The sequence below is a fragment of the Stegodyphus dumicola genome, chromosome 2 (assembly GCF_044657685.1).
Source record: "Stegodyphus dumicola isolate Sdum_Otavi_A_Nest chromosome 2, ASM4465768v1".
Classification (NCBI taxonomy): Eukaryota; Metazoa; Arthropoda; class Arachnida; order Araneae; family Eresidae; genus Stegodyphus; species Stegodyphus dumicola.
The window spans coordinates 213,995,960-214,010,249 of record NC_140769.1 but is presented as its reverse complement, the minus strand read 5'-3'; the positions used below and the strand labels follow the sequence as shown (position 1 = coordinate 214,010,249).

The following is a 14,290-nucleotide window of genomic DNA, read 5'->3' as shown; positions in this document are numbered from 1 at the left end:
ATTTCTTAACCAGTTAACAGACACAAGAGTTAAGCAATTAACTCTTGTATGCTGTGCCATAATTGATTAAACAAACACTCAAAATTATTTTTTGGTACTTTTCTGTTAACTGGCAGTCAACCGCTATACGTGCGCGGAAGGGTGCGCCAAATGTGGTCAGCTGTTTACATAGCGCCATGAATGTAAAATGTTTAACATGCGCGATACCGAATTTGTGCAATTCTCTCTCTCTCTTTTTTAAATAGAAAACACGCTGACGGCATATGAGGGGAACTGTTGGAGAATTGTTGTTCTCCCCATGTGTGCAGGAATTGCTTAAAGGTTTTCACTTAAAATGTCCGAGTATTGAACAAATTCGGTATTACTCACTATTACATTATACGATACAGAACTGTTATTACAAACATATTTTGCTTTCCAGAAGCTTTATGTATCGTTAGTATTCTTCTCATCTATTTAGATTTCTTGTCAAGTGGCGACCCGTTAACAATATGTTAATGTACTGTTTTTTTTCCCCTTCCCATCTTATCGTGTGCTTTAAATTACGTTATTAGCCAAGCTGCAAATATTAATACAGTTCAAAATAAACTGGAAAATTATCCTGGATGCTCCTAGAAATTTTCCCGGAAAATTATCCTGAAGATTGGTTAACGGACTGGAGAATAGCTGTTGATGCCCAGTAATTAAACGATTATAATTTTTAGGAAAGTATAACGAAAAAGAAATCAGGTAACATTATGTTACTTCGAAGAGGAAACTGAACGGGAAAATGAAACACTTTCCTTACTTTAAATAGCAAGCTTACTTTCAGGCCACATTTTGGAAAACATATTAAAAAAGTTAGTTTCATCGTTGTCATCCTAAGATCATTATTAGGTAAGAAAAGCTAATTTTCATTAAAAAAAAAAAAAAAACAGGTAATTTGGCGCAAACAATTTTACGATCTGCGTTACAAAATGTGCAATATCTATATGGGGACATGCAGCATAACGCAATCACGGAGAAATACAGACAATTAAAAAAAAAAAAGAGTCTGTTTTTTACTTTTATAAATACCTTTTTTTTACTACCTACCTACCTTTTTTCTTTTTTTTTTTTTTAACCTTTTTTTTTTTTTTTTGTTTCCTTTTAGATAGGGAACGAAAGTTCCTTACTATTGTGACCTAGCATGCGGAACTCGAAGCAATATTTTTGCGGTCCGCGAAGACATTTCAGTAAGTACTTGTCGCAAATATTTCAAGATTTTTGTTACTTGAAGTTCAAGCTTACATTATATTCATTTCCATTGAAAACGAACATGAATAACGCACTAGAAAATCTATAAATTGAGTTGATTAATTTGCAATGTGATATAGAACTTATTCAAGGATTTGAAGATGTAGATTTTATTAAAGTGCTTTTATACGTACTTGTCAAAACATAAATCAGTTACGAATTTTTGCACTACCAATAATCGCATTTGTGTTAGAACAGCCTTTTTTACAAAGTTGAAAATTAATAAGAAGAGAACCCGATAGACCTATAGAAGTGGTGAAGATAATTTCTGGACATTTCTCTCTAAGGCTACAAACTTTATGAGAACTGAAATGCCATCAAGTGCCTAGCTGATAAAGAAGATTAAAAAGTTTATAATTATTTTTATTTAGATGTATTCTTATTAATGAGTCAAAGAGAAACGTAATAAATAAGAGAAAAAGACCAGATTATTATAATTTATTCTCAAATTTTATCCCACTCGGTATATTTTCTCTGAGAACTTAAAAATTTTTTATAATTTGCTCATTCTTATTTCAAATTAAAGTATGCTGTTTAATGATGAACTAAACATGTTAGAATTATTTGAAAGAGGATTTCAATCTGAGGATTTTATAGTTAGCTGTCAATATATTTGAATTACAGAGTGCATCCAAGAAAAATTTCTTAAGAATACCATTCAATAGAAAATTCAATAGAAACCAATTCATATAGAAAATAAGTTTGAATTTTTCTTTGAGATATGATTATTATTGTTTCTATATATCTTAACAAGTATTTAGTAAGCGAAATTTAAAATTGATTTAGAAAATGTTTTATTAATAAAATTTTTCATTTTGTTAATAAAAGAAAAAATTCTGCCCCGTCAGCATTTTTCAGATCGTGTATTCGACCTGCAGGCAATTTTAGTTTGAGACCACGGCCTTATTACATTGAAAATAGTGTAATATACCAAGACCTCTGCATCACCATTGAATTTATCATAAATGATGGTGTCGAATTTTATCAAAGCGTTGAAGAACATCAAAACGCATTTATCAGAAAACGGTGACAAAACTCGTTGGGAAATCATACATGCCCTGCCAATATTTTATTGTATAAAATTTTATAATTAATATTCATAAAACTTATTTAAGATTTAGTAAACTGTATTTTCAATCTTAAATTACAAATTTGTGTCTAAAAATTGATATTTCAAAGTTGCCTGTTTCCCTCAATTCTCATAAAGCATCGGCGCTCGTAAAAATTCGTTCATGTAAAAATTGGTACTTACATATTACACCGTTGGCCACGAAAATTGCCGTATATGCCGCGGAACTTTCGCCAAACATCCAAGCGTGAAGAACAAACAGATCGCTCTGTACTTGTCGGCTTTTCTGGAGAAAAGCGATTAATCACCAACTTTGGCAGCGTTGATCACCTAACGTTACAACAAACTCAAAACCATAATAAAAATAAGTAATAAGATTTGTAAAACTGTTTGTTTTTATTGGTAAGACATCATATTATTTCGGATTTAAAATGATGCCTTCTGATAATTAATTAAATTAAGCTCTATTTAAAAAAATATGTTAAAATTTTATTATTTAAAGCACTTTTTTATTTATTTTATTTTATTGTACGAGTCTAAATTTGGGCTGGCTGCATGGATATTTTGGTTTTTCCCTCATGGGTAAACGTAAACGTAAATACGAACGAATTTCCCTCAAAAAATGGTTCGCTAAAGTATCCATCCCTTTATACAAGAGATGAATCGTGTGCTTTATAACCTAAACTACCCAACTTTTATTTATTAAATAAGCAACAGATACAGGTTACGGTACAACGTATAAAAACTTTAATAAATATGAATTAAAATTTACAGCAGTCATTCCGGCGGAAGTTAGGAAGGAAACATGCGCCAACACTTTTATCCATTTTTGAGTAAAGTCTCATGTCGTATCCATTAACATTTACCTTTTTGATGCTAGGATCCCGTATCTTTAAAAATGCTGCACTACGTGCTCTTCCACAGGAGGTAGGACCCAAATTTCAATAATGGTGCTACTTCGGTAGACGATTGCACGGATTTTGGCGATTTTTTTTGGGCGAGCGATACGGCTTATGGTAAAACCATTGCTGGACAAGTTATTTATGGTAACCGATACTTTGCTGTCATTTTATTAAAAAAAATAATGCGTTTTATTATGCATAAATTCCGTGTTTTAAATATTATTTATGGCTTCTAAATATTAAAAATCAATTTAATTTTGCATTTTTATTTGAAATAAAAATTTTATTGTTTATGAAATTTTATGTTGTGGATGATGTAATTAATGACGTCACCTTACTTTAAAAGTAATTGGTTTTAATATCTATAAATTTAATTTATTGTTTTAAACATTATTTATGGCTGGTAAATATTAAAATACAATTTAATTTTGCATCTTTTTTTAAATGATTTTATTATGTATGATTATTTAAATAATTTTAATTCTATGCGTGATGTAATCAGCTCCCTGATTGGTTACTGAATATTTGTGCATTACCACGCCATTTTAAAATTTTATTATTCATCTCTTCGAATTCCTTAGATTTCAAAGCGAATGGATATGTCCGTTTCGAAGATAAATGTTGCTATTGGTAATTACCAAGAATTATTGGTATCGGAATCAAAAAAATTTGTCCTTTGAGACCTTATTTTGGCCAACCTGGCTTTTCTAATCAAAGATTTATTTATAAATTGTTACAAGGTTCAGAGGAAATTTATTTTAAATTTTTGGAGGAAACCTCGCTAATTGCTTCTTCAATGAAGTGCGAGAGATGTGGATCACAGATGATGATCGTTAAAAGAGCCGATTCTGAGGACGGCCGTATATGGTACTGTGATCACGGTGGTAGAAATAACCGCTGTAACGGTAAAAAAACTATTAGATATTCCTCCTTTTTTACCAGCAAATTTTTTTCTTTGATATCTAAATTATGATTCCGATTTTTTTTGTGGTACTTATCAATATACGACAGGTAAAATACTCAAAAAATGTAAGTACATATTTGTCTTTTACTTTATAATTGCATACTTCAATTTTTATTAAAAAATTAATATACTGTTTTCAAAAATTGCTGAGATATTTATTGCCACATATGTTTTAATGTTAAATAATTATATACTATAAAACTTATTTTAAAGGATTTGAATTTAAGTAATATTTTAATTCTTTTAAACGTTGGTATAATGTTTTTAATTCGATATTCAATTTAAGTAATATTTTAATCCAGTTAAACCTTGGCGAAATGTTTTTATAGCGGTGTTTTTATTCTATTTCTTTGCTATATGAAAGTAATAATTTAACCTTACTTTAGTATTTTATACTTTTAGGAAATGCATTTATTTACATTTGCTATCCATCTTAAAAAACAACGTTTTCAACAAAAAATTAATCCATTATTTTTAAAGATATTTATTTTTTTAAAGTTTTAAATACTTTACTGTGCGTAAAATACGTAAAAACAGCGTTTTTCAAGATGGCTGACGATTGTAAAAACCGCGCCAACAATTGCGCCAATGTAAGTCGCCAAATATCCGTGCAACCGTCTACCAAAGTAGCACCTCAATAATTTTTTTTTGGAATGCCAGGAAGAGTAGAGAAATATCAATTAACTCATATATTTCATCACAAAAACTAAACTCACTGATCAATTATTAATCGGGTTACATGAAACCAAAGCGGCGATTTAATGAGAGTGTTGGGAGTGCTAAATTACACTGTTTGGCAATGGTTTTTGTTTCTCAAAAATGGTCCACTAAAAATACGTTAAGTACTCAAGAATTAAACATGTTGCTATATTTAATGTAGTAATGGGGTCGGATTTCTGGTCCTCCAAAAAGCATACAATCTGAGCTTGATTTCAGTTCAGCGGAGTTTTACTGCATTTGAAATTTAATAAGTAAAAAGGAACTAGAATTTAAAGGTTATTAATAAAAATAGCATTAATAACAGATAGCCTATGATTTTACTCACCTGCCACTGATGTTACTGGAACAATCTTTTCTCATACTTGAGTAATTTATTTTAGTTGAGCCCTGTTTATTTTCAGGGAAGTTTTGATCAGTTTAGGTAGATATTTCACGCAATAGGACGCCGAACGTCAGACGTTATTATTACGGGCGACGGATGTTTTTAAAATGTTATAGAATTAAGTAGTTCGTAGTTTTGAAATTTCAAAGTAAAATCATACCATATCAGCAGAAAAAAAAAGATGCAATAAATTATTCCTTCATTCTGATAGTTAAAAAAAGATCCGTTTCGATTACGTTAGCATATTATAAATAAAAAATTAAAAAGGTATTAGCAAGTCAGTAAAGTTACGAATAAATACATCAAAAGCAACGAAAGTGAAATTTCTATCATATTTTAAATAAGAATGGCAACTTATAAGTGTTTTCACAAAATTCAGAAGATAAAAAAACTGAAATGAAATAATTATTAGCTCGGGTTTAATATTTTGCTACTATAAAGTAGCAACAGTAAGAAAATTTTTACACTGCTAAAATGCCATGATGATATAATGGCAGATATTAGTACAATAAAGCTCCATGCATATTTTTGTTTGTAAAATGAAAAAAAAATATGATGTATACACCACATGACTTCATAGTGTGGCTTATTAAATTTTACATATTTTTTTGCTACATTTAATTTAAACTTGTTCCCTTCAATTTCCTTAGAGATATACTTCTCATTCAATTAATTCATTTCTCACTTCGCGGCATAGCAAAAATACATAAAAATTCAAAACATCTTCATTAAAAATTGTAAAATACAAAAAAACATAAAACACCACAGTTAAAGAAGTTAATTTTTTTTTTTTTTTTTTTTTTTTTTTTTTAAACAATTAAAAGTAGAGTTTCCACGCAAAAGCAAGCAATTCGACCTGCGCGCAAGGAAACAGATTTTTCGGTGCACAAAACTGATAGTTTTTTTTGGTCCCGCTCGGCAAAAAGGCATTGAAGGTGCAGAAATTGACTTAATATACTACTATTCTGCTAAATAGTTTCAAAGGTAAACAAGTAGTGGCTACGTTAGGCTTAGTCGCATTTGAACAACTTTTAAAGTGACTATAACTCTGCAACTATTTCAGCCAGATTAACTAAAGGGGAAAAAAAAACTTTCTGGATCATAAGAACAACATAATTCAATTACTTTTAAAGCAAAAAAAGTGCACAATTTACAAAAATATAAGATTACATAATTAGAGTGAGTACTGAATATATACACTATATCGTTTTATGTCGTTTGGACTTATGATAAATTTCCTGGGAACTCTTTACTCAGGTAAAAGATGGGGAGGGGGGAGGAAAAGGTCTGTGTTATAATGAAATACTTAAAAATATTTTAAATATTTTTTAGTCGGGCTATTTAAAATTATTTAATAACTAACATACCGGAAAAATTATCACTTTAAGTCAGGAGTTTTAATTGCAGATTTTGCAGGGAATCACAATCATTTGAAGTTCTTCTAACACGAGTCTTAATTTAAACATTACTCTATCTTCTCTTTGTGTCACGTCGCATATATTCGCTCAAGCCATAAGGCATGCGCAAGTAATTAAAGCATGCACAAGAAAAACTAAACAATTAAAGACTAACCAAAAGTTAAGTTCAACTTATGTCTTGTGAAGGATGCATACTAACCTTCTGAGTGCTTGGCTTTTGAAATCTGCTTATGAAGAACTGTATTTAAGAAATATTTATTTGCAAAATTTGTATAATTAATTAATTAATCCCTTTTATATAAAGTAGTATAATTAATTAATCCCTTTTTCCACAAAGTTTCATTTTTAAGCTACTATAAATCACTGAAGCAAAAAGGAAAACAAAACGTTTTAAATAATAAGGTAATATATAGCAAAATGACAAAAAAATCTCATGACTGGGTAGAGCCGATCATGCCACTCAGTTGCTGGTCCATGACTAACAAACTTGTTCAATAGGAGATATTTCTGACGAAGAAAGAAGCCAAGGAGTGAGCATGCTGAGAAGAAGCCTTAAAATTTTCTAGCAACATGTAAACGGGCATTATTCTTTTGTTGAAATGCTGAAAGAATGCATTGAACGGAGGATTCGATTTAGCGTTATACGACCTCTCTGATATAGCAGTTGCTAGTGAGAGTACTTTCCATTTTTATCAGGTGAGATCACTCATAACAATACTCAGTGGCTCCTCGAACCATTACGCTTGGCAGTCGTCCAGTTGAAGCCGGATAAAGCACTCCAGAAGATGCCGTTCACCCATGTAAAAGACAGAAAGATTCCGTAAACGTAATTTAACTAGTTTACTATTGCTTTGCTAAATTATGGAGGGACAAATTCGCGTCGCCAAATCGAAAAGTATACTTGGGTTTTCTTAGATTTTTTTTTACTCAAAATGAATAATCTATTAATTGATTGATCGAATCGTTGATTAGATTTACTTTAACAAGGCTCGAAAGAAATGGCGTCACAGATGCTTGAACTTCTGACAAACGTAACCTTCGATACCGGCTCGATAAGCTATTTAACGCTATAAAGTAAACATCGTGTATAATTTTTCTTCTTCGGTCTGATGGAACCACTCATGCTTTGGCGAAGCTTTCCTTCTTAATCCTAGAGGTTCTTTGGTTCATCCGTAAAGTAGCTAACGCGCACTCGAGCATCTTTGTACTCGAAATAGAAGCGGGATTCATCAGGAAAAACGATTTGTTGAAAATCGGCATTCCAGTTGCTGTGTCGATGGGGCTCATTGAAATTGTAGACGTCGATAACTTTTGCATCAGGAGAATCCAACACAAAGGAAGGCATGCACGCAATACGCTGCACTGCAGACGCCGACAAACTCTTGAAGCTAACAATGGCGTACCTGCAGCAGTACTCCGAAGTTGTACCGATTGTTGAGTTGGAAGATGTATGATCTGTCACTGTCATGCAGATGATGTGTTTGTCGTTTCGTGATTCAGTGCTAGGTTTCCGGCACTTTTGAGCCCATTGTTAGTACACACGCAGCATTGACGAGACATTAAGGGCCGTTCCCACTGGGGTTTATGTGAGCTAACGGAGACAACTGACGTAGCCGACCCATCACCAAAACCAGTTTTTTCCCATAGGGCAGCAAGTTGAAAAATCTGAACTGCAGGCATAGCGGAGCTAGTCGACACACGAAACTGGCTCCGTTAGCTCAGATAAACCCCACTGGGAACGGCTCTTTACGCTCCATACGAGTTGTGATTTCACAATAGAAAAATCTGTAATCTGTTTTCTCTTGCGACGTTCATTCGCTCCCTTTCAAATGGCGGAACTTGCTTACAATGTTTTTTTTTTTTTTTTTTTTTTTTTTTTTTTTTTGTGTGTGTGTGTGTGTGTGTCATCAACGACACGTAATGACTTCTGATGGAAAGTTTGTCGCTGGCAGATAACGAAGTACTACATTTAACCTTCCGCTACAGCCGTCTATTTATACAGCTAACAAAGCTCAAAGGGACCTACTCAACCCACGCATACACTATCATTCTGAAATTCTATTCATTTGCACATTATAACCTGCTTTTCATTTCCTGTAAGTTTCAATTTATTCGCATGATACTTTCATGGTGCTGCAGTTTTCTCGAATAGGAGAATATAATCCTAGACATCATTAGACTGGAAATTATATATAATTACTGAGTATTAGCAATTTGTCCTTATTAATTTCTTTAAAGTAAATATCCACTAAAATAAAAGCTTGTTAATATTACAAGAAAGAAGTGCATTCTTCGAGCATGGCATAAATGCCATAAATGGTTAGCACGTCCAGCTGGATGAAACGAAGGATCTATGACTCGAATACCGGTGACAGCACAATTGATTTCTCATACTTCCCAACGCCAAAAATTGTAAATTATCTCTGCAGCTGCGCTTGAATTAAAATATGGTGGTGATAATTTGTCGCCATTTGGGTTTGGTGACCGAATCTTGTTTCTATACCCCTTCGCCATTTAAATCTGGAAGAAAGTAAGAAATTGTTACATAACCACGTGCATGTTGTCGTGGTGTAAGTGGTAACAGATCCAACTAATCTTGGATATTCTGCAATTCGAATTCCGGCGAGTGCATGTTTTCTTACTTATGCTTCTAGTTCCGAAAAATTCTAAATATCTCTGCATTATATAAGTTAGAATCTTTGTGCTGTAAGGTTTTTTTTAGGAACTAGAAACGTGAAAAAATCAACCGAGATTCGAGCCCTAGACTTTTAATTTCTTAGAGGGGTGTGCTAACCGCTTACACAACGGAAGTATGCCTGAGGAACGCGATATTTCCCTATAGTGCATATTCTAAGAATACCTATTAAATGAATAATAAACTATTGAAAAATTTAGTTCCACTTCCCCGAAAATGTCCAGACGGCGAATAAATTCTAAGAGATTATAAAGAAAATTGCTTAATTTATCAGTTGTATATAGCTCCTTAAGAAAGCTTGTTCAAAATTGGTCGTGATAAAAGCTTTTACTGGAAATCTTTTCAGAGGTTTCCTGCAATAGCATTCTTTATTATTGGAACTGTTTTTAGCGTTTTAGTAATACAAATTCTAGACATGCGTGGGTTTAACTTAGGTTAATTAAGCATCTATCGAAATTCCAGAAACTGGCATCTATTGAAATTCCAGGAACTGAAATTCCAGGCGCTGGCAAGAGTTAGCTATTTTAAGATTACTTATTTCAAACCTATGTGATTGATTTAGCTAAAATTGCGTCAAGAAGTGTCTTAAATTATGTTAAAAATAAATATCTTTTTTAACGTGTTGTTATTTCTTTTCTTCGTATTTCCATGTATGTAGTGTCACTCTGACCTTTACGAATAGATTTTCTGTAGTTAATCTATTCTATTTTAAGATATTGATTAAAATATTATTTGCTATAGTTTAAACTGCATAAGTATTTAAAGTAATGCTTGTTTCTGCACAATAGTAGGTTTATTAAGCGCAGATTTTCTTTTTCCCGGAAGGTATATTTTTGTACTTGCTGCTGCATCTGCTTTGGCAACGTATATATTAAAATTGGAACTGTACAGAGAATATTAGCATTACTCCTGCGCAAGGATGATGCACAAAACCGTGAGGCATTAGATATTAATTTTACCCCCTGGATAATTTATTTTGTATTTTAGATTTATACTCTGTCTGTGGCTTACTTCTATTCTTCTGGCAGGCAGCATGGCAAACCAGTCTCTTTAGACGTTGGTTTGTACATGTTTGCGCAGGTTGCAGTACTCAGCATATCCTTTATGTAGAAACTAGAGTGAGCCATTAGTCCTCCTTTGAAAGGAGTTGAGGCAGCCAGGCTTCGGGCCACATTAAGATCCTTCTTTTGGTGTATAAAAACTCTCTTTAGGGGGCAGTTCACATCTCTTGTCTTATACGGGGATGCCCATAGTGTCTTTAACTAGACGCAGTAGACGTAGTAGGATGAGCTTTTGAAAGCTATCGCTTACTCTGTTATGTCTCTCTCCTATTAAATTGTTTTATTGACTTTAGTTTCTCAAGCAACATTTGCTTCTCCAATGTTTAGAGCCCGAGTAATTTTTGAGATGCTTGCTACTTTGTAGTTCATATTTTAATTCTGAAGGTCTTTTTTACTTTTCTCGCAAGCAATATGCCTTAATAAACAGATTTATTTTAAACCTTCATCCAAGTTTGTGTTTACTGTACTTAGGTAAGTAGGGAGTACAAGTCGTCTGTTAGTCTATATGATTCTATTCTGGCGCTCAAATAGCATAAAAAACCGTACAAATTAAGGGAAAAAGATGCAATTTCATGTTTGCTTTATTGCTTGGAAACATCTAAGCAACACAACGTTAGGAAAAGGCTTGACCCAAATTGGGGTTATGTGCCGTAAAAAAGCATTCTATCCATGAGGGCGAAAATGTTTGATGATCTAATGGTCAATCATTCTGAGTTTTTGAAAACAAATGAAATGTTTCGAACAATTCATTAATCACGTTTTTAGGAATCGAGAAATAATAATTATTGAATGGATTGAAATTGTTAAAAATAAATCAACTGTGAAAGATAGATGATATGGATAGATGAGAGATAGTTAAGATAGAGATGGTTGTGATAAAGATGTTTGAGTTATTAGGATATTGCAAAGCATACGAGGGATGTCTGTCTAAGAAGAGGGATGCCTTTGTCGAGGATTTGCTAAGGAAAACCGGATCGTATTCACGCTACACTTGGAAAAAACCCCGAAAAATACCAATGTAATCAGCTCGTTGTCGGGTTCGAAATTGGCTCGAACTATTAGTATTTAATGGTCCCAACTACTCGACACTCGTGAGGCTGAAAGAAAAAATACAGAGTGACAACGAAGAAGTTTCAATCAAAATAACTTAGCGTGGAGATAGCGAGACGTCGAGTACATTTATCGGTAAAAGAATTAAAAACTGTAATTAGACAAAAAAATATTCTATTCTTTTTTGGGAGGGGGTTGAGCATAATCCATGAATCGGGTTGGACATAGGGACTTTCTTTGAAAAGGTTTCTTTGCATTGCGCTAATGATGACTTCTGAGCTAAGACCGATTAAATATAAAATTAGACCCCCCCAAACGCGGCCGTATTTTGGCGTAGAGTTTGAATAAAACTCTATCCGTTTCAAGGGCGATTAGACATAATAACTTCTCTTAAAATGTTCTTCATGAGAGTATCCAAACATGGCTGTTTGCTCTCGATGCAGGAAGAATGAATCTTTCCCAGTGGGGCTGTGACTTTGGGACGCTGAAACTCACTTTGTGCTCAGACACTTTTTGATGTGAAGCCTAACATGCAAATAAAAATTCCTATAAAAGTTTTCTCATTGAAGTATTTAGGTTCTTAACATACACTTCCGTTAAGCTGAATCCCTCAATGCTTCTGCGCATGAGTGAGAAAACAATCCATTTACAGAAACAGGTAGTCAGTTTCCCCGAGATATATAAGCTTATTCCATTTTATCTTGGTGAAACTTTTGGGTTTTTAAATACCGCGTGGTACTCAGGCAACCAGAAAGAAACAGAAAAAGCTCAGAATGTTTGCAGTAAATAAATAATAAAGAAAGAATATCAATGTGCGACGGGAAGTCTTACAAACAACTATTTTTCCGTAAAATGAGAAATCGAACTTTCCTGGCACACCTCCAAAAGCACTACAATCTGTGAGTGGACAATACTATTTAAATTTACATTTTTAATGTGTAAGCGGAGAATCTTAATTCATGGAATTAAAATAAATGTTAAAAATGCGATATTATTAATAATGATTATATTTTATTTATACATTAAAATTATTTCTATACCTTAATGAAGAAGAAAATTTGAATTCGAAAGATCAGTGCAAAGTATATTTATCACCACATCTAAGTTAACTCCCGATTTGCTGGGTTTTCTTTAATAGGGTCCTGTCTGAAAAAAATGTTAAGATTGCTTATTGGGAAACTACAGATTACCACAAATCATTAATATAATACAAAGCTGTCTACAGAAAATATGAAAATGATTAAAAAATAGTTTAAGAGCAGTAAGAGTAGGTGTTGTCTCTCGATGGAAACTCTGGGTGAAAAAGCAGTTTCATCTGATGTTTTCATGCGATTTCGAATTCACTGACAGCTGTTCAAGATAATACTACTTTAATGCCATTCCTAACTTAGTTTTTCTATTTCTAATGATTTTTCCATTAATTAAAATTTTGTCCTTTTTTAATACCAATTAATTTTACGCAGGCAATGTATTTATGAATAAACTCCATGAAAATACAACTAATCACTGGTATTTACCCAAAATTAAGAGTACTTTCTGTTAATTATAATATGGGTTATTCCTAATTGTGAATTTTTTAATAGCTCCCAGATTAACCGTACTTTTCAGCTAAGCGAGGACATAGTTCACAGTCCGTAGAAGAAGCAATATGCGTATTATATCCAGACAGTAGAATAGCGAATAAGACCTATCAAAACATACGTTCAACACTCAAAAATATTGTATTCAGTTTTGAGTTATGGCACATAAATATCATTTATTCTATTTTCAAATTTCATATAAAGATGAAAGCTTTAGTGTTCAGGAAATAAGATACAAAGAGCCATTAGTGACTCTTCAATATCCATATCCAGTGTCATATTAGGGCCCGTGGAAGAACATCAAAGTATCCGAGATTTTTTATTCCATCGATCACACATTCTTTTAAAGAATAAGCTACCTTTCCAAAAGAAAAAAAATATTAGACAAAGTAAATATTTTTATAGGCTTGAATTGGCACGAAACTGAATTTAATTTGTTAATACTTTGAAACTGCTTCGTGACTTTCTGATTAAAACAAAATACAAGTAAATTGCTTTTCTATGATAGAAAAATTCATCTTTATGTAAATGAATGGGAAGAGAAAATATTAGATTAAATCTATGTCTTTTTTCTCCTCTCTCTTTGGAAGAATTATAGACGAGGGAAAGAAATGTATGATCAATGGAAAATTCTATCTTTTTGGGATTCTAATAGCAATCTAGAGGCTTCCATCTTTTGTTACTTGTTGTACCACGAGATGGCGCAACCAGGCTTGTAATCCTTATACGCAGTCAAACAGCTTTAAAGGGCATGCGTATTTCAGTTGAAACGCAAACATTTTATGAATGGAAGAATTATGACTTCTAAGAAAAATTTTATTTCAGCGATTTTAGGTAACTGTGTAAATAAAAGAGCGGAGCCAAATTTTTGTGTAACTGTGTACTCAGTGCGAATCTGCTATAATAAATCTGCTTTGAAAAATGCAGATAAATTTAATTATATCAAATCTTTACTAGTGGACGCAGGTCTAATGCCAGTTAAATTCTTACCTCTAGTCGCCAAAAATTCGCCAAGGCAATAATTTTAACCACTTGCGCTAAAAAGACGGGCCACGCACATCGAGTTGCTTTTGTCTCAAACTGCGAGCGACGTGAACACCACGTCGATAGGCATTTATCGCAAAATTGAAAATAACGTGGTGCACACGTCGCCTAACAACGAGATTGTTTATTT

General features: G+C 32.8%; 1 protein-coding gene and 1 non-coding gene across 2 annotated transcripts in view; one reads left to right on the top strand and one right to left on the bottom strand.

Annotated features, from left to right (window-relative positions):
- Positions 1 to 5,527, bottom strand: part of LOC118201732 (uncharacterized) — a 29,408-nt gene extending 23,881 nt beyond the window's left edge. The window contains exon 1 of the mRNA XM_035373882.2: positions 5,256 to 5,527. Within this exon, the coding sequence (XP_035229773.1) occupies positions 5,256 to 5,290 (35 nt within the window). The 5' untranslated portion in view covers positions 5,291 to 5,527. The remainder of the gene's footprint in view (positions 1 to 5,255) is intronic.
- A 4,745-nt stretch (positions 5,528 to 10,272) lies between these two features.
- LOC118201734 (U6 spliceosomal RNA) lies at positions 10,273 to 10,379 on the top strand. The gene has a single exon (XR_004760301.2). It is a non-coding gene; the product is annotated as a U6 spliceosomal RNA (small nuclear RNA).
- The last annotated feature ends 3,911 nt before the right edge of the window (positions 10,380 to 14,290 follow it).